This window comes from Ambystoma mexicanum, chromosome 14 (genome assembly GCF_040938575.1).
Source record: "Ambystoma mexicanum isolate Mex_15411 chromosome 14, UKY_AmexF1_1, whole genome shotgun sequence".
Taxonomy (NCBI): Eukaryota; Metazoa; Chordata; class Amphibia; order Caudata; family Ambystomatidae; genus Ambystoma; species Ambystoma mexicanum.
The window spans coordinates 320,698,255-320,718,768 of NC_090940.1; the positions used below are offsets into that span (position 1 = coordinate 320,698,255).

General features: G+C 44.8%; 1 protein-coding gene across 1 annotated transcript in view; it reads left to right on the forward strand.

Annotated features, from left to right (window-relative positions):
• The window catches only part of NRDE2 (NRDE-2, necessary for RNA interference, domain containing), a 746,570-nt gene that overhangs the window by 620,606 nt on the left and 105,450 nt on the right, over positions 1-20,514 (forward strand). The window contains exon 10 of the mRNA XM_069637454.1: positions 4,749-5,135. Coding sequence (XP_069493555.1) covers positions 4,749-5,135 — 387 coding nt within the window. The remainder of the gene's footprint in view (positions 1-4,748; positions 5,136-20,514) is intronic.

The window sequence follows — 20,514 nt, forward strand, 5'->3', positions numbered from 1 at the left end:
CCCTGACCTGTTCCAAGGCAGTCCTTCAGACAGCTCCATTGAGGGTGTCCAAGTGGCCCCTCACCACAGGCTGAGGTGAAAAGTGTGCTTAGGCAATTTTCCCCCTTGTTCTCACAGTCCCCTGGTTTGACACCTTGGTGCAAACATGACATTGACACAGGAGACAGTGTACCTACCAAAAGTAGGGGATGCAGAATGTCAGACAAAGTAAGGTCCTACATTAAGACAGAGGTCAACAAAATGTTGGATCTTGGGGTGATTGATCCCTCCAGTAGTCCTTGGTCCAGCCCTGTGGTTTTGGTTCCAAAAACAGGTTCCTCCGAGTTGAGGTTCTGTGTGGATTACAGGGCTCTGAATGCTGTCACCAAGACAGATGCACACCCTTTGTCTAGAACAGATGAGCTGGTGGATACTTTGGGTGCCTCCAAGTACCTCAGCACATTTGACATCACTGCAGGCTGTTGGCAAATAGCCCTTGCACAGCATGCCAAGGAGAAGACCGCTTTCTCAACACCAGAGGGTCTTTACCAGTTCAGGGTAATGCCTTTTGGGTTGAAGAATCTACCTGCCACTTTCCAGAGGCTTGTGAATCATGTGTTGAATGGGTTGGATGAATTCTGCCTTGCATATCTGGATGATACAGCAGTTTTCAGTGCCACCTGGGAAGACCATGTGAAACACCTTAGGATTGTGTTGCAGGCCCTTCAGAAGGCCCACTTGACCATAAAGGCCAGTAAGTGCCAGATTGGACAAGGATCATTGGTCTACCTTGGGCATGAAGTAGTTGGAGGGAGGATACAGCTTCTACCCAGTAAAGTACAAGCAATACAAGACTGGCCTAACCCCACTACTCAGACCCAACTGAGAGCCTTCTTAGAACTCACTGGGTATTACTGAAACTTCAAAGCAGACTATTGCACCATAGCTGCCCCTCTGACTGCTCTCACTACTCCAAAGAAACCCAAGAAGGTAACTTGGACTGAAGAGTGTGAGAAGGCCTTCCAAGGCTTAAGACTCCTTGTGCCAGGCCCCTGTTCTCTGGGCCCCTGATTACCAAAGACCTTTTATTGTGCATACAGATGCCTCTGACACTGGGATAGGAGCTGTACTATCACAAGTAGATGAGAAGGGTAAGGAACACCCTATTGGTTTCATTAGTCGCCAGCTTAAGGACAGAGCGCTCAGGTGGTCCATAGTAGAGAAAGAGTGTTTCTCTGTTGTGTGGGCCCTAAGGAAGCTGAGGCCCAACCTCTATGGGACCCACTTCTCTGTGCAAACTGACCATAAGCCTTTAAAGAAGGTGCATGAGCATAAAGGGAGAGAATCCAAAGCTGCTCAGGTGGTCCATAAATCTGCAGAGCTTTGACTTCACTATTGAGCATAGGCCAGGTGTCCAACATAATAATGCTGATGGGTTGTCCAGAATGTTTAACCGACCTGAACAAGAGACTCACCCAGGGGTGGATTAGTTCCCCCTGTCCTTAGGTCTTAGAGCGGCGAGTGTTAGGAAAGATTTCATTTTGTATGTAATTTTCCCTCCAGTTGTGTAACCCCCCAACTTTTTGCTGCTGTTTAAACACCTTAGGTTGACTTTGCCAGGGAAGCACAGCCCTCAGCTGCACTTCCCTGGGCTTTTCCCTCATTTCTTATGGGGAAACGGACATGCCCTTAAAACAGTCGGTACTGAGAGATTTTGTTTCCACTAGTCCTTTTCCAATGTTGCAACTTTTCTGCAACATGTAACAAGTGTGCAATTTATCTTACAATACAGTACACTTGGGTCTCATAGTCATTTCTAAAGGCCCTAGACACTCCTGAAGGATTTCTTTAGGAGATGTGCAGATGTGTCAAGGACAGGGCAGTGGCAGCTATCGTTTTGCATTATTTTTAACCCATTCCTGCCGAGGTAACCGCGTTTGGCACAAATAGGTGGCCTGGCTCCAAAATGGCCATGCCACGAGGTTCTTTGTCCTGTCCTTTGGCCATCTTGCCCCTTCACCTTCCCCAGGTCGAGCAGACCTGGGTCAGTCCTTATTTGGTCATGCATTTTCCTGCGAAACGCCAAGTTTTCACAGGCTTCTGCATGCCTTGTGTGTGTGCTTCCAGGATGTGGGCTGTAACGTCTAGCTCCAATACACATCCTGGGTGCCAGAGAGTCTGGAGTTCACTGTGGTCCGTGATTGGTCCACGTATGGAGTGTGTGTTTGTGAGCAGATCTCCCATTGGGTCATCCCCGTTTTGGCGCAAAGGAGACTCTGTATAAGAGGAGGCCCCAAACACCCATACCATGTCGATCTCTGGAATTCTCACTGAACGAAGGAAAGGATCCAAGTATCCTGACTCTAAGAAGCCAAGTCGAGGAACCGCTGGAAGGTTTGGCACCCTGAGGCCGCTGTTGTCCCGGTGGACCCCTCTGCATCTGATCGTCCTAGAAGGTCTGTGAAGACGCTTTGACCTATTGGAATAGTGGGACCAACTGTTCTCGGCACCTTCATCAAACCCTGCAAGTAAGCCTTCTCGGAAGTGTTCCTGGGCCAAACAGTGTGCTGACGAGCTTACACAGGACTTTTGCTCTGTCTCCGCCAACGTTTCGAGGAGGCCCTCGAAACTTGGTATACTGCTAGCTCTGTGTCCGCGGCACCCTCACACCGAATTTCGTACACTTGCATTCCCAGGTCTGAAGTGAGACGAGTGCGACAGGACCGGAGCATACGCAGTTACCGTGTTGCCCTTCCGTGGCAATGATCTTTGCAGGTGTGCTGCATTTGTGACCCTCTTGCCCCTGAAACCTGCTGCAGTGAAACTGGCCTGATCCATCCATCAGGGGCAGAGAAATCACCACTGTCACGTTTGGGAAACATCACTGTATCTTTGGAACTGAAAGCTGCAGAGACATCCTTTTTGCCGCATTTGAACCTGCAACCGAATGGAACCCGACTGGCGAAGTTTGGTTTGGAGTGCGCCTGGGGTCGGTGAGTAATCGCAACCCTAACCGATGGCCCCTAGCGCCTCCACCCATTTTTACGCACTAGTGGCCTCTGGGGGCCCCTCTCTTTTCTACTGCTAGTGCAAACTATTCCCGAACCTTGGAATTGCTTCTGCCATCAAGTGGAGGTCCTCCCTGAATAGTGGGAATCTATTCTTCATTGCCTCACCCACTTTCCTGAGCTGCTAGAGACCCCTGAAGAGACCCTGTTTTGCCCATTGAAACAACCGAGTGCGCTTGCATTGGATGTACTATTGAGCATTAGGCTCCACTCTTCTTAGGGATCGGACTGCCTCTTAGATAGGTGTGTGTTTGCTGCAGAAGGGGACTAAAGAATACTTGCACTGCCTGTTTTCCTCCCTCTAGGTTGTGAACTCATTTCATACCTTTAACTCTTTAGACCCCATTGGTCTTGTATATATTTTGTATTGGTAGTGTTGTGTTGGTTTATTAGTATTGCTTTGATTATTCTACTGTGTGTTGAAGTTACAATGGCCTTATAATAAATATGTTTATATTTTTCATATGTGTACACCAGTCTGGGAGTCATTTGTTAGTGTCCTTGCTTTGTGTGCTCATTGAGGTCCTTCAGTCACCCTCACCCCTCCTGAGACCTAGTCTTGACCGCTTGCCATTACTACCTTGATTGGTCTGGCTTGTCCAGAGGTTACCCTGTTCCAAGAAACTAGGCTGGCCTTCTGAATATCTGCCCACCAGGTCAGAGTTCAGAAATCCATTTTAACAGTGATACCCAGAGAAACAAGTCAAGTATTTCTCGGGAGCGATCTCCCTTGTTACAGAAGCGGTACCCAGAAAACCAAGAGGCAAGTATTCCTCAGGAGTGATCTCCCTCGTCGCAATGGTGACATGAAAAACCATAAATCTCAAGAGTGCTTCAGGGGTGAACTCCCTCATCACAGTGGGAAATCCAGCACATTTGAAAGATACCAAAAGAACCAAGAACGTCCAGAGAGTAATCTTCCCTCGTCCTGACAAAATATCAACAATAAAAAGAAGAGTGGATAAAGCCCTAAACCCGTTCATAAATCCTTGAGAGACTTCTGAAGTCTTGTACAAAGGACTATCCAGGGACAGTGTCTAAAACTGTTCCAGATTGACCAGGAGAAGGGAGTCATTCTCCTGGTCTAGGTGTATTTAGTCAATCAGACCCTGGTAAAACAGACTGTCAAGTCAGCATAAGACTGGATTGTTTCACCAGGGGAAGGGAGCCATTCTCCTGGTGCATTTTAATAAGAAGTTCATTGAATCCTTTTGGTTTATTCCTTAGTGGTAGGGATAGAGTAGTTGATTTGGACAGAGGACAGTAGATTGGTTTTTGACTTGCATCCTTAGCCCCTTGAGTGTTGTTGCCTGCCCCCAAAGTGACTTTCTTGATAATGTGGAAAAGATCCTCATTGAGGATGAAGACAGGTTAAAAGTAACTGCAACAAAAATTGAGAGCGTGAAAGAAAACAATTGAACAAAAGTGCAAACACACTCACACAATCTTTAAGAGTCCGAGCTCACATCCGTAAGAGCTTCTACTGAATGTCATGTTAACAGCTCTGATACGTTTTGCTGTCTGTTTTTAGTTTGTGGTTTGTACTATGTGTCTATGCTGCATATTTGGTTTGCTAATGTTTCTCTGTTAAATTATGCAGGTTTGGTGGACTGAATAAACATCTTTAGTTGGGTAATGGAATGTATACATCTCATGACTCTGTTGGTCTGATCTTACGTTAGTGTTTGTCTAATTTTTCAGGTTGTGTTTGATGAACTTGGCTCCTCTTTAATTAAAATATCCCGGACGGAGCTGAAGCTAGAGCTAGTACACTCCTTTTTGCAGTTCTTGGGAGTTCCATGCGGTTTTCAAGTTCCTTCATCACTCTTCTACCTTGCCATGGATGATAGCTCCATCTTTGACCACGTACAAACCAGTGACGTGCCATTATCAAATTTAGACTTTTCCTTTTATGGAGTGAACAGTATAGGGCACATGGACACTCTTGCCAGGTCGAGGAAGCAGCCAGGTCACAGTAAGGAGGGGGAGGAATTCATTGCAAATGTCTTCCAGCCCATACGGTCATTCTTTACTGGTGAGGACAAGTCTCAACTCTCTCTCTATTGGCTGCAGTATGAAACATCCAAGGTAAGTTAGTGGGATATCTACTTCTCCTTCACATGTTTCTTTTGGATTTACTTGTGTATATATTTCCAGTTTTCAATACTGCATGTTGTTCTTGATCTTATTTTGTTTATCTTTGTTGCTCTTGTTGACTCCACTGCTAACGAGAAGCAGAGCTTCAGGACAGTTGTGTATTCACTGCTGAGTCTAGGAATGTGGCCTCGCTTGAGTTATGAAGCTGTTGTTCTTTCACTTCCATCCATTTGTGAGACAGTATGTTAGTGTACAACAATTGTATGTCTTCCTTTGTGATGTTGACTCAAGTGGAATAATTGTAAAACATGATCCCAATAATACAATTTAGGCTACACGTTTCTTATGATTTCACATATATTTAAATGTTTCTGGTGTCCTGCTCTCCCTCCTTCATACTGTTTGGGATTACCTGCATCTGCAGGTGGATTGAAAAAAGCAGACTAAATAGACGCTGTCACTTGAAGAGCTATAGCTGGCACGAAGAGCACTTAGGCATGTGCATCCCTTAATGAACTAGCACTGCTCCTGCACCCGGAACCCACCAACCACCACAGCCAAGTGCATACGTTTTTTTCCCTTTTCTGTGGAGGTGGCTGTAGCCCAGTAAATGCGTTTGTTTTGTGGCTGGCAGTGTGGGCGCTATGAAGGAGTGTGGGCAGGGACTAAGAGAAGCTAGTTCACCATACAGGTACTTTTTCATACTTTTTATGGTGTCTGATAAATAACTGTGTTATAAATAGGTGTATAATACCCTTACCAAACACGCTCGCTATCTCCACCGGCAGGGGAAATCTATATGTTTCTTTAAAGGAGCTAGAACGGAACTGTATACCAATTTTTCTTGACCACACAACCCAAACGTCCCTGATGACCCGGCACACTGAGTCTGTAAAAAATAGACTGTATGCTGCAATATGTCAAAAAAAATAAATAATTTAAATGTATTCAGAACCAAATAAGTTCAAGTAAAAACATAAATAGACCCAAAACATAGAACACAGTGGAACCAATAACCTAATACCTAAACATTTCGTCTAAAAAAACTCCTAACATGATTACACAAACACAAAAGACACTGTACTAAAACAATAAACATTCTACGCGTGTTGTAAAAAGGATTCCTGACATGTTTCTGTTCTACCAAAGCCTCAAACGGGTGAACATTCTTCAGGGGAAAACTTCTGTAAACCTTGTTGTAGACTGCTTCAACACTGTGTACAAGGGGTCATTTCTCACATCCCAAAAATGGATGTATCTTCACTGTGTAATCTCTTCAAAGGTGTGCTATTAGTTTATGCTACACCACATGCACCAATGGCTGTATCCCGAATTGTTTGCATTTCCGCATTCGGGATACAGCCGTTGCGGTTCGATCGTACGGACGTGGCAGTGGTGTTCCGCCGCTACAGTGGCCAAACTGGGACGTGAATTGGAGTTCTTTTGTGATCCACAAGTTGAATTTGGGGCACCTTGTAATCCCTGATAAAAACATCGGGCGGGATTTCGACTTGGCTGAAGTGTCCTTAACGAATATTGGGGCGACTTGTTGCGCCTTTGGTGGAAGTAGATGCATCTGATAATTGGTGCATGCGGTTTAGCATAAAATAATAGCACACCTTTGAAGAGATTACACAGTGAAGATACATCCATTTTTGGGATGTGAGAAATGACCCCTTGTACACAGTGTTGAAGCAGTCTACAACAAGGTTTACAGAGGTTTTCCCCTGAAGAATGTTCACCCCATTGAGGCTTTGGAAGAACAGAAATATGTCGGGAATCATTTTTACAACACATGTAGAATGTTTGTTTTAGTAGAGTGTCTTTTGTCTTTGTGTAATCATGTTAGGAGTTTTTTAGACTAAATGTTTAGGTATTAGGTTATTGGTTCCACTGTGTTCTATGTTTTGGGTCTATTTATGTTTTTATTTGAACTTATTTGGTTCTGAATAAATTTAAATTATATATTTTTTGACATATTGCAGCATACAGTCTATTTTTTACGGACTCAGTGTGCCGGGTCATCAGGTTTGATAAATAACTACATACAATCTGGGTCCTGTTTCTATGTATTTATTAATTTTACTATGTGCTGGATGCACATCGAGCTGCTTCCAGGCAATGCAATAGGAATGGACGGTGAACAGATAAGAGGGGTATGTACTTTATGTGAGAAGAGGAATCTGGCCCTTCCCTTTAACAGTGCGTCACACTCAAGATAACTATGTAGCAGAACATAAATCCCAGGACCCAAGTTCTGTGTAGTTTGATCTTGGGCCTTCAGTTGCTAGCAGGATGTGGTGACATGGAGCACTCCTTAAACACGTTTTCTATTATGCGAATGTTTGCCGGAATTCTATAGTTTTCGTTTCCTTTTGAATATCAGATGGCTCTGTTGTAGTCTTGGATCACAATTTACGATGTTTCACAGTTTAGAGCCCATTGACAACAAAGTCTTTTGTTGCATATGTTCCAGCTTTCAACCAAAGATATTAGGTAGGGACAATGTTCCCTAGGTACTTGGGCCAGATGACCTCTGTGTATCAAGCACAGCAGTGTGAAAGGAATTGGTTCTGCTATCAGGAGCTAGCAAAGGGATTTCAGAACCGCGTAATGCAATTTTTGCCTATTTAAACCCAGTTCAAACTGCTGCTCAGTGTTGGACTATTTTTAACTGTGTCACAAATAGCACATGGGCGGCAACAGTTCCTCATTATGACCAATACCATGCAAAGGTAGGATTTTCCTGAGCATGTGGCGTTGCAATGGATTTGAATGCTCTTTGCCACAGCAAACCCTTAAATAATTAATTGTTTTATATTACAATTATTATTACTTAGTTAAAAATGCTCAAAATTCTATTGATGTTGAAAAAAAATCATTTGTGTACCATATTGAGGCTAGAACACGTCAAGGGAATTTTCGGATTTTACAGTTTTGCTGACTGAGCAGTTATGTTGGCCTTTGTCACATTGAGCCTTCAGTTGCTTCAAGTGTCTGAACAAAAAGGTCTGGGAGCCCCTCTCCGAGAACGAACACGGCCAAATAACCTGTTCCAATAGAAGGTGCCCACTCGGGAGGGTCTACAACCCCGTTTTAGCTCACTGTACCTTTCGCAAAGGAGAAATATCCTTTTGCATATGTCTTTATCCCACCCACAAGGGCAGTCCAGCACCAAAACGCTAGCCAATTCTCCTCTGAACAAGAGTACTAACAGCAACCCCAGACACATGTTTTGGCACAGTTGGGCCTCTTCAGAAGGTGAAGCTGTGCCTCGATAAGCACAGGGGGCAAGGCGTCCACGCCTGGATTACCCTGGGAAATATAGGGTGAAACCCCAAGTTTCTAAAAATAAGCAGAGGTCTGGGACCCCTCTACCAAGAACAAACACGTCTGTTGGTAATCTTGTTCAGAGGGGAATTGCCTAGTATTTCGGTGCTGAACTGCCCTTGTGGGTGGGACAAAGACTGATATACAAATGGATATTTCTCTTCTGCGAAAGGTACAGTGAGCTAAAACGTGGTTGCAGACCTTCCCAGAGAACAGGTGATTTGGCCGTGTTCGTTCTCGGTAGAGGGGTTTCCAGACCTCTTTCTGTGCTTCCAGTGTATGCTTGAACAATAAAGAGAATGAGAGAGGAGGCGGTTTGTCTAAAGAAGGCACTGGCTACACTTCTGGAAACTAGGGCTTGAATACCAACTCACTTGACCAGTCTGCTTCCTTCATAATATCTGCAAAGCTTTCTTCCAGAGAAGAGACCTTGGAAGCCATCACTCCTGGTGCCAAATGTGTGCCGAACATGGATATGTCCACACTAGCTTCTGTCCTGACCCAATTCTTCCAGCACGCTAGTGTTCCTCAGGAGGTTGCTTTTCACAGCCTTCTCATAACTCAGTAGCTGATGCTCCCCAGACTGACAGTATGCTGTCACCGCCTCATGAGCCATACGCCATCTGATGAACCATAACCTCGGTTGATCTGGAAAAGTGGGTTATATGTGATTTTACTGAAGAGTGGTAAATTTCAGTGTGGTCAAAATACCGAAAAAATACAGAATTCTTTTTTTTTAATTCTTATTTAGGGACAGCCCCCTAAGGCACCTGCTTTTCTAGCATTCTCTATCTTTTTATCCCCACCCCAACCCCATCCATTTTAACCCCATAACCCACTACCATATATCTATTTAACAGTTTTGGTATTTTTTCAGTATTTTGGCTTTCAGTAAAACTTACCACTCTGATTTATTTTCGGTAAAATGACTGGGTACCTGAAAAGTGGGGTACATTTTGGTTATAATTGCCATCTTCGTACAGGGCCACTCTCTGGAGAAAAAAAACTTGCAGTTGACATCCAGAGCTTTATCATCTGATACCCTCTTAATGAAAATCATGGAAAGGAGCCTTTTCAGCTTCCCAAATAAAATTTTCAGTTACAGCTCTGTATTACCTAGCCATGCGGGAAAAATCTAGCACCTTGTTTATATCCCATATTAAAGAATACTTGACCAGTGAAAGCTTGAGTTGTCCAGAAATGAGAGGTCAACACTAGTCCCACCGCTTGTATGAACAGAGAAAGGCATGCTATGTTCCCAGATCACAGGGGCGGAGTCAAGGGAGTGTTCCCTATTGGCTTTGGGCAGTATGACCCAAAACAACAACGATAGAGCACTTAAGTGACTTAAATTTCAGTTTAATTTAAACAGCTCTATTTTACTGAGGATTCCCAGCCTGACGACAGGGAACATACACAGAATGTGAATCTATGAAAGTTACCAATGCCTGAGAACTGGAGATACAGGTAAGTAACTTATTCCTTGCCATGTCTCTGTCAGTTATGGATCCAGTCTTCAGCTGAAGAACATTTCCAGCTGAGTGGTTAACTTGGCTGCAATCAGATCTGTCTCAAATGGACCTAAATCATCATCAACTCCTGTAAGGTCTCGTCGTCCAGGCCTCCATCAATATAGTTCATCAGATGTTTGGAGTTCCAGGCAGCTGCTGTATACAACAAACCGGGTAGGTCTTCTGCTTGGATCGAAATAACGGCTCAAATTCTGGACTTGGTAACCCTACATGATTGATTGTACCTCTTAGGTGGTTCATGTACCTCAATGCAGACACAATTTCTGTCCGGTGGAGAATGCATCACTGCACCGTTTGTTTGCCAACACTTGACTGCAAAGGAGTCTATTAAGATTTCCAAACAATTGCTTTGGCGATCCAGCTCCTCAGGGGGTCATTTGCCGCCTGTTGTGAGCGGTCCCACCCAGGCGCCTCGACTGATCACTAGATCTGAGGTGCGCTCAAAGATTGCTTCCCCTTTCCAGGCTTTCATGTGGTCCAAGCACCAAGTAATCGCTGGCCTTCCTGCTTTCATTAATGGAACTTGGTGATAGAAGGAAAGGCTTCTCTGCAAATGTCAGATCTTGAGCCATTGCAAGGCAAGGCATGGCAATATTGCCTGGATTTCGGACACTATGATAAGAGGCTGACCAATCTGGATTGTTCCCTTAGGGAAATATCCATGTTTAGTCAGAAGGGACCTGATCTCTTGATTCGTCCGCCTTGGGATCGGGAAGTTGGAAAGAGACCAAAAGAGTATCCACCACAAACCCCAGAATCTCTGGATGCTGGGTTGGCTTGAATTGTGACTTGTCCACATTTATCAAGAAGAAAATTCTAATCAGCAGCTCTACTGCAGGACCCACCTTCATGAGAAGTCTTTCCCTGTTTTGGCATTGGAAAATCATGTATGTCCTCAAGCACATGATCATGTGGACATCCTTTTCTCTAAGGACTGCCACCACTAGCTCCATAACCTGAAACTCCCAGAGGAAAGCCCAAAAGGAATGCAAGAAAACTGCCAGAGGTCCCCCCTCCCAACAGAAGTGAGAGAAATGCCTATGAGGCAGAAAACTCAGAATAGTCAAGTATGCACCCTTAAAAATCAAGCCTTGCTAACCAATCAGCCTCTGGCAGGATATATCACAGCAGATTGATACTCTCCACCTTGAAACTTCTGTCCAAAGCTCAATTGTTGAGTCTAAAGAGTGATTACAGGACAAACATTTTACAGTCTTTTTATTAGAAAAATGGGTTGAAGATATCCCGCTGTGAAAAAAAAGTGTTACTGCACACATTTGTGCTATCTATCAGAGTTTCCACTTCCTTTGAGAAGGAAAGAGATTGGCGGGTCGAATTGTCAGGGTCTTCCGAAAACCGTTATTTAGAATCCCTGCACAGTTTCTATGACCCTAAGGGTTTGACAAAAACCCTCCTTCAAAAAGACTGCCCGATGCTAGTAACTCTGTGACACTCAATGGGCCCACCTGTACTAATAGCTGGTTGTTTCAGAGCTTCTCTGCCCCGACAATTTAATGGGGAGAAATGATTTTGGTGTGTTTGGTCTTGGCAGTATCTGACAAAATAGGCATATATAGCTTCTGTGGCACCTTCTTGAAAGTGGGCAGATGAACGGTTATTGCTTTGCCAGTCTTGGTGAAAACACCGGCCATGAACACACTCTTCGTTGCATGTTCCTTATCTAGAGCAGTATAAGCGCCCACAGGTTTACCCAGTTTTTTTTATGAACGGGCCACTAAAGTGCATACCCTCTGCCTTGGGCCCTTTCTCGGAGATCGTTATTTCCACTAACTTATGCATTGCCATAAGAAGGCTCCTTCGCCTCGCCACTGAGAGGTCTCAGTTTGCAGACCAATATCTCACAGGCCGATCCTGACTGGATCTTAAGATCTACTGGGTGTGACGAGTCCTTGGATGTCGTCCCTTCTCCTGTAACGGGGGGCGCCTTCTCATGGGGCCAGAGTGGTGCGGCCACAGTCCAATAATCCCCCTTGGGGTGCTATGCCGTGGGAGGATCACATGGGATGGGGAAACTGTTATGGGACAGGGAGCACACACTAGGGAGAATGTTGTTTTTACCCACCCCTTCACAACCTTCCTTGCCCTCTTACCCCATACAATATCCTGTAGCCCCCTACACTTCCATGTACCTGTGTAAGGTCAACACTTCCTCCTTAATAACTAATGGGATGATGAAGAGTAAGGACTACCCATGTGAATCCTGTAGAAAAACGGAGATAAGGAAGAACATCAGTCCCTCAGTGAATCATGGCACTGAGGATACTGCGACGAGGAAGATGCATGGAGTGATGAGGAATACCCCAAAGAACCAACATGTGCAGTCTAGTCAATATGGACAATTAATCGCAGCAGCTTCTTTAAAGGGAAAGGACGGACTAGCTTTGTCGATCCGCCCTCCGAAGAGGAATCACAAAGTTCAAGGAAGCTGGAGAAGGAGAATGAACCGGGACGTGGCGAGAAGTGAAAGCAAATCCAGAGGTGGTCCTGTGTCAACCGGACACAAAGGAGAAGCCGAGGAACAAACTCCCAACTAACCGGGATGTCGTAGAGAGTCAGGAGCAGAAGTTCAGCAGCCAGGAGATACGCTGCCCCTGCTGTGCTGCCTTTGACCAAAGGCAGGCAAACCACCACGAGGAAACCACACAGCTGACAGCCAGCGTCCGAAGAGCCCCGACAACAACGCAGAACAGAGAAAAGGGGACGTGGGCAGCAGGGGAGACGCAGAGGGCCCAAGTCAGTGGGGTAAAAGTGAACAAACACAGAAAGACTCGACATAGGGTCTGGGACTCCAGGGCAAGAACAATATTGGAATAAATAGGTATCAAGAGTGATTATCACACTCGCCTTACCTGGCAGAGAGCATACCAAGTAGACTACAAAGAAAGTCTGGGACCCGCCCCCATAAGACCGAAGCAAACCATCAAGAGTGCTCATTTTAGTCACAGTACATAGCAGTACACCAGGTAGACCACCCGAGGCAGCAGAAATTGCGAATCTGGGACTTGACCCCATAAAACAATATCAAGGCATTGAAAGTGCTCACCATAGTCACAGTACCTGGCAGGAGAGTATACCAGGTAGACTACCCGAAGCAGCAGAATATACGAGTTTGGGACTCCCACCCATAAAACAGTACCAAAGCATCAAGAGTGCTCACAATTGTCGCATCACTGGGCAGGAGAGTGTACCAGGTGGAACGTGCCAAGACGTAGTTGTTCATCATTTCAATACCTGCCACTGAAGCCACCCAGATAACCCATCAACAAAGAAAGTGAAGAAGCAAGAGAAGAAAAATACCTCTTCTTCAGTGCAGTGGTGGAAGAGAGGAATAAACCAGGGGAAGGTAGTCATCCCCTCTAGTAGTTGTGAACATTGAAAGACTTGTATACAGAAGGAAGAAGAAACAACCACGGGGAGGGAGTCCTCTCCTATGACTGTTGCAAACAGTGAAAGAAAGCCAGGGAAACCCTTCTCTGGCAAACTGTGCTAAGAACTGGCAAGATGTCCTGTCCAGAAGGAGGGAAGCATCCTTCTGGATCTCCTAGAAACATTATCCTTAGTTGAATATAAGTGTTAGGGACAGAAGTATGTTTGACACGATAGTGGACTTTAATTATTTAACCCTTAATTTGTTAGTTGAGGCAGGGAATCCCCTCTTAGCAATAGGGATAGCTAGGTTTTTCCTTTTTTCTTTTCTTGATAATAAACGTCTATAGCCAAAAGCATGCAACCTTTGGGTCGTTCCATTACTTCTGCACCCTTAGATGGGGTAGACTTTCTGTAAAACACTGCCATGTCCAGAATGTTTGCGAGTTGCTCTATCAATTCCAAGAGCTTGTCTTGACAGGCCTTCCAGGAGCCATCTAGACCCTTCTAAGGGTTTCTCGCATACTTGCCCATAAAGGTGAACCTGGGTGGATCCAACTCTGGTATGTGCTAATTTGTTGCAGATTAGTGGCCTAAGACATTCAATTCTGAGGCAGGCTCTCATTTCTTAATCAGATATTTTCTGATACTGAATACAGGCATGCTCTGTTGTCAGAGCCCAGTCTGAGTAGCGTGCATGGACTATGTTTGTGTATCAAACTCGTGCTCTAGGGTAGACCTCAGTGTTTTCTGCCTTTCTTGGAGCCCACTGCAAGTCCTCTTCTCCATCTTTGTGGAAATCCTTGGCCTGGTTGGTCTGTACCTTCCTGTCTTCCCACTCTGAATTACCAGCTCCCTAGGAAAAGATGGTAGAATCATCTGTATCAGATGTTTAGGTTATCTTTACATAGTGACCTTTCCTCCCTCCTGGCAGGACAGTGTAGGATTGTTTCACCTCTTTTGCACTATGTTAGCATCCACCAGCTTGATAAAGAAGCCATAGCTCTATGGGAGGCATCTTCCACCTGACCCTTCTGGCTTTCTTGTGGGGGAGGCTGGTGTCAAAGAGTTTACTTTTTCTATAATGCTCTCTTCCCTGCTCTGAGCATTCATCACGTTTTAGAGAGCTACATTTCCTACAATTTATACGACTGAACTCTCATATATCTGTCAAAGATCCAAGGTGAGTCGAGGAATTTTGCACTGGCACCAACTACATCAAAGTGATTGGAAGCTTTGAAAAAAACAAGCACTTCAGTGTACATGAAATCATGCTTTTAACAGTGTACGGAAAAGGCAACTTTATCCTAAGAGTGCTATAAGGAGGACAGTTGAATAAATAATGGCTAATTGATTGAGTAGGTAAAGCACATATTTTAAATCGGTCAGATCTAGTAGGCTGCCATTTAGCCTCTATCCCTAGCAAGTGTTAAGCCAAAAGCACTAGAAAGACAACCAGATCAGCGGATCGGTTAGAAAAACATCTCCAGGTACCATAACGATTCCCGGTGCCTCACCTGTTTTTAGCAATGTTTATTTTTGTCATTTGTTAAGCGTGCTAAACCCGAAGGTATCAAGGCCCTGTTTACATAAGGAACTTCAAGGCGGCACAAAAATAATTTTAGTTATCAAACATAGATGTTACGTTTTGCATAAGACAAGTTTCGTGAGCAGACAGAGTTGCACGAAAGGCTTGGATTTGGATATTACATGAGCATTGAATGTTAGTGGCTGGCTAGGAGTCGTCTATGGTTTCCTGTTCTTTTCAGAATAGCCATGTTTTTTGGTGCATGCGGAAGGCCCAATGGGAGAGTTCAGATCTTAGTGAGGCAAGCAAGGTGTTGCAAGTCTTCGTTGCTACTACCGTGAAACTGGCCCCTCCGGCCCTTTGACAGTTATATCTCGGGGCGGAGAGATGACGCAGATAAGGTAGAGTGGGTAGGTCTGCTACATAGACAGCTGGTGAACCTGGTAGAGAGATATTTTGGGGCATTATTGGCTAGGCACTTATGGGCGATGGCCTGTGTTTTGATGCACATGTGATCACAGATTGGCAGCCAATGCACTTTTCTTCTGACTGCAGATATATTCTCTCTCTTAGGAATGTTCAAGGCTGCTCTCAGGGCATTATTTTGAATCACTTGCATTTTCTTGATATTCCGGGTGCAGGTGCCCGCAAATAGTGAGTTGCAATAGTCTAATCTAGATCCTATCAATGCTCTAGCTAGTGTAATACAGCTGTCTGCTGAGAGGAAGTGTCTGGTAGCATTGATTCATTTTGTAGTGGAAGCTGAGGAGGCAATTGCATTCACTTGCTTGGTAAGTGCCAGGTTAGAGTCCAAGTAGACCCCCAGTTCATGGGAAACAGGGATAATGTTGCTGTCCATGATGAATGATTTGTAGGCTCAGTCAAGTTTCTTTAGCTGAGATTGCAGACCAATCAGGAGGAGTTCAGTCTTGTCGTCATTTAGGCAAAGGGAGTGATGCGCCATCCAGGACTGAATGGGTATGATAGACGTCATCTAGCGTTTTTGTGTCAATGGAGTAGTCGCCTGTAATAGGAAGGAGAATCTGATCATCGTCTGCGAAGTTAGTGTAAGAGATACCCTGCGTGTCCAGCAGATCGAACAGCGGTTTTGTAAATACATTGTACAGGGTAGGTGAGACGCAAGAGCCCTGTGGGACACCGCACATGACTAAGGTGGGCTGTGCTGAGGCTGTAGGAGAGAACACTTAGGAAAGAAGTAATGCAAGTGGATGCCTCAGTGGAGAAAGCTGCTGAAGTAAGGTGTTTCGCTGAGAATTTGATGCTCAACCAGATCAAAAGCTACTGACAGGTCCAACAGAACTACTTCCATCAGAACCAAGCTGTCGTTCCTAACTTTTAAGAATAATACCAAATCTTTGTTTTTCACGCAGAACCTATGAGGCTCATTCACTTAGATTTGATACTGACGTGTAATATACTTCATTTGTATATATATGTATTATTGTACTTGTGTTGTAATTTGTAAATTGTAATTTGTGCATTTTGTATATATTGTAACCTGTATCTAAGAATATGTGCCCGGTTGCCCATGGGCCTGGCTGCGCTTTATAAATAAACTAAACTTCAAACAGTAGGAAGAGAGCCATTCTACCAGAATATTTGAGGTCGTCCATTTAATTTTTTAAGTCTAAGAGAGCTGTTTCCGTGCTGTGACCTGGTTAGAAACCTGATTGGCATAACCCCAAGAGGTTATTGGTTTCCAGGTGTGCCTGAATTGCAGGTAGGCGGCTCTGTCTAAGATTTTGAGGAGGAAGGGGACGGTTGTGATGGGGTGAAAGTTGGTAGGGATGTTCAGGTCTAAAGTTGTTTTTTTGATAGTGGGAGGAATCAGGCGTTTTTTAAGCTGGTTGGCACTGCGCTGGTAGCGAATGAAGAGTTGATGAGAGAGGTGATGAATGGGGCAAGTGCACCTGCACAATCTTTTTATGGCTGATGCCGGGCATATGTCCCCTTGGCATCTGGAGGGTTTGAGGGCTTTTATAATTTGTTACGTCCAGGTTCGAGACTGGTTTGAAGTTAAAGGGGTCTTTGATGCTTTGGGAAGGAGGAGGCTTTAACCCAGAAGGGATTGACGTCTGATTTTTTTTTATTTTTTTTTTAGTTAGAATCTTTTTTCGTAGTAGGGCTATCTTATCCTGGAGGGCAGTTTCAATATTTGTGCACCAGGAGTCGTTTGGTGCAGTTCTGTGGTTGAGGTGCAGGGGTTTCAAGTTCCCTTAGTATAATGATGAGCTCTCTGGTGGATGATTGGGCATCGTTAATTCGAGCATTAAACATAGAGCATTTTGCTTTGATTATGGCTTGTTTGTAGTCTTTTGCTAGAGTGGTGAAGTGAGTTTTATTTGCCTCAGTGGAATCATTCTTCCATACTGATTCTGCAAAATGTTTGTTGGTGCGGAGTAGTTTGAGGGTTGGGGTGAACCAGGAGTTGGGGTGGGACTGAGGTTTAGCTTTTAGAGTACCCAGGGGCCTATAGTGTCCAGGGCCCGTAGTAAGGAGCGATTGTAGGTTTCGACCAGCAGGTTTGTGTTACTTGATGCCAGTTGAGGGCGGGTCAGGGCAGTTAGTACTGGCAAGATACGATTTTGCTTTCGAAGTGATAGTAATTTTACAGTTACGTTCAACTATCCAATCCAAAATTCTTCCTTCGTTATCGGTAGGGATCGAGATACATTGGATGAAGGCTAGGGCGTTGTTAGCACTTGCTAGTGCCAGAGCATTAGGGTCAGTGCTATCCTTGTAACCTAAGTTAAAATCGGCCAGAAGAATGATTCTAGAGGACTGCTTGGTTTACGCTGATAGGAGAAGTATGATGTCATCTTCAAAGGACTGTACTGGGCCAGGTGGTCTGTCAGGGAGAATTCTCAGAAATGTGCTAATTCCCTCTACCTTAGAGACCCCAGCAACTTTGCTGGATTTTGAGGGCTTTTTTTTTTAACCTGGAGAGAGTGAGACCCCTTTTTCCCACTCTCTCATGTATTGTAATGTGATTTTGTAGACTGCGTATTTTTGGTTGTGGAGTCTGACAAATTCCTTCATCTTTTACATTGTCACACAGCACCTTCAGTGCAGTGGCACAGGGAAGTCTTTCAGATTTCCCAAAGGTTTAAATACCTTCTCTGGGATAAACTACTGTTTCCCAGAGCAGTAAAGTGAAATTGACTTTACTTACATTTGTAACTTTCCAGGCCCAGCACACACTATCTTACAATAGGGTGCTGGAGGGGTTACTTAGTATCCCCTGTGTCTAGCTTCTCATATAACGTTCGAAGGTTAACTTTTTCTCACTGAATGGCTGGTGGCAGTGGTTTACTTTTTACTAACATTTTGGGATTTTACTGCAGGCTGCGTTCGCAGCCACGGTAAAGCACCCATGGGTGCCATTTTTGTCAAAATGGCCCTGGTCTTCTTTTTTCGCCATTTCTTTGTGGAAAGGTCCTTCCTGAGATTTACTCTGCGCGCCAAACCAGGTTTGGTCCCTTTGTTAATTTTGCCTTTGTCGGGATTCACGAGGGAAGCCTGCCTCTGGCTCCAGTGTGTCTGACAGGAGCAGGAAGCAAGGGAGGTGGGAAACTCCCTGTGCTTAGTCTCCTAGGAGACAGGAATGCACTCTTAGGTGATTGGCCGGCTGGCTGTCCGGCTGACAGCTAGGCTGGAATAAATGGGAGCAGGCTCCAAAAAAACGCAAGGCTTTTTGACTTGGAAGGCAGAGTCGACCACTGGACGAAGGAATTTGAAGAAGACGCTCGCTGCAACTCCTGCACCGTTGGTTTGCCCGGTGAAGCCCTGTTGCTGTGCTGAAACGTCAAATTTGTATCGACAGAGAAGCCCCTGCAAGGACGACTTCTCCCTTTCAGTTTGTGTGACCAATCACCTCCAAAGTAGGCCACCTGGACATCCTCTCAAAGCTGGCCGAGTTTCTACTGCAGTGGCTGCTGGAACCGGACACCAGGGAGAGGAACACCAGTTTGTGTGTGTTGCTTTTAAGCTGGCCAAAAGCTCCAGGAAGATCCTCTGGATTCCCTGGAACAGGAATGACCGAGCCCGAGTCCCCTCAACAGAGTGCGGGACCCCAGATGCAAGGAAAGCCCATCTCGACAGCCAGAAACCGCAGTGTTGCTGTTTGCGGTAGACGCGAGGAGCTGAAACACCGAAGTGCCACTTGTTTGAAGGTTGACGGTTGCAAGCAGTGACTGTCCCATTGCATTGCAGGAGTCCCCAAAGTCCTCCCTCTTGTCCCCACGACTGAATCCCAGGAACAGCGAGAGCTGCACAGGAACAGAAGTCATCTGCTGCACTTTTTCTTCAACCTAAAGGTACTGTAAAGTCTCAGAGAACGTACCTCTTGTTGTGTAGCCACTTGTCCTAGTTGAAGACTTGCTTGGTTGCTTTTGTAGAGTTGCTATCAACTTCTTTACCTCACAAGCCTAATCAGCTTGTGGCCGTACTTTGATCTATTCTATTCTACCAAGACTTTTAAAACATTGTGAAAGACTTTCTACTTACCTGCAAGAAGTGCTTTAGTTCACCTTGACTTTTGCTAACTTAAACATTGGCTGGCCTGGCTCCCTAAATGACTTTCTCTCCTCTGTTTAAGTATTGTTGCCTTCCTTAAAGGAAAGAATTAACTGAATTTGCATTGGGGGGTTATTGAAAGTATTTACCTGCTTGAGAATCATTGTGTGAATACTTGTTTTATTCTGATCCCTCTTTTCATTGACACACTCGTAAGAAAGTCTGAATGCAAACAGTGATATATTAATATCCACAGCACCCTAGCAATTGATGTCATCTGAGGGTGTAGGTAGTGTCTGTGAGCCATCCCAAGTGGGCATCTGCTGATTCTGAAAACTAAGAGTGTGTATTATTTTTGAAGAGTATTGGTGTGTTGTTTAACATTGCTCACTTCTGAGGAAGGCTTACTATAACTGACTGGTAAATAAATTAATAATTGTTTACTCACGAAACCTTGTGTGTAAGAGTCTATTTGAATACTTGTCACTGTGAATCTCTGTGAAACTCCCCTACAGCTCACATTGACCCCTCTTGAGATGAGCCTCGCTACTCGACCACACTACCAACCTCAACCTATGTAGTACAGACTTATACCAAAGGTTGCCAGGATGTCAGGGTTGTAGTATTGCACCCAAAGGGTACTGCATACAATTTTGCCTAACATGGTTGATAAATAAGATGTAGAGTTATAGAGATAGTGTGTGAAAGTGAAGGTTTTATGGTGAGATTCACCTGATTCAATGTTAGTGGTATTGTTGATTTCTCTAGTGCTTAGTGAGTCTTTAGTGATGAAGGCCACCCTGTGCCCTCTGGTATCGACTCTATCTTTACGATAGATGGTATTATTTTTATGGATAGCCAGTGGAGAGGGACGGGCCAGAGGCCGAATGAAGCCAGGTTTCTATGATTGCTAAGAAGTCCAGGTCATTGGCAGAGAGGAAATCACTGATATCAAGTGCATGGGCCATCAAAGATCTAGCATTAATGAGGGCTGCCTTGATAATAATACCTTTGTTAAGGCTGCAGTGCGGTGGTGAGTGGCTCTGCTATAGTGCAG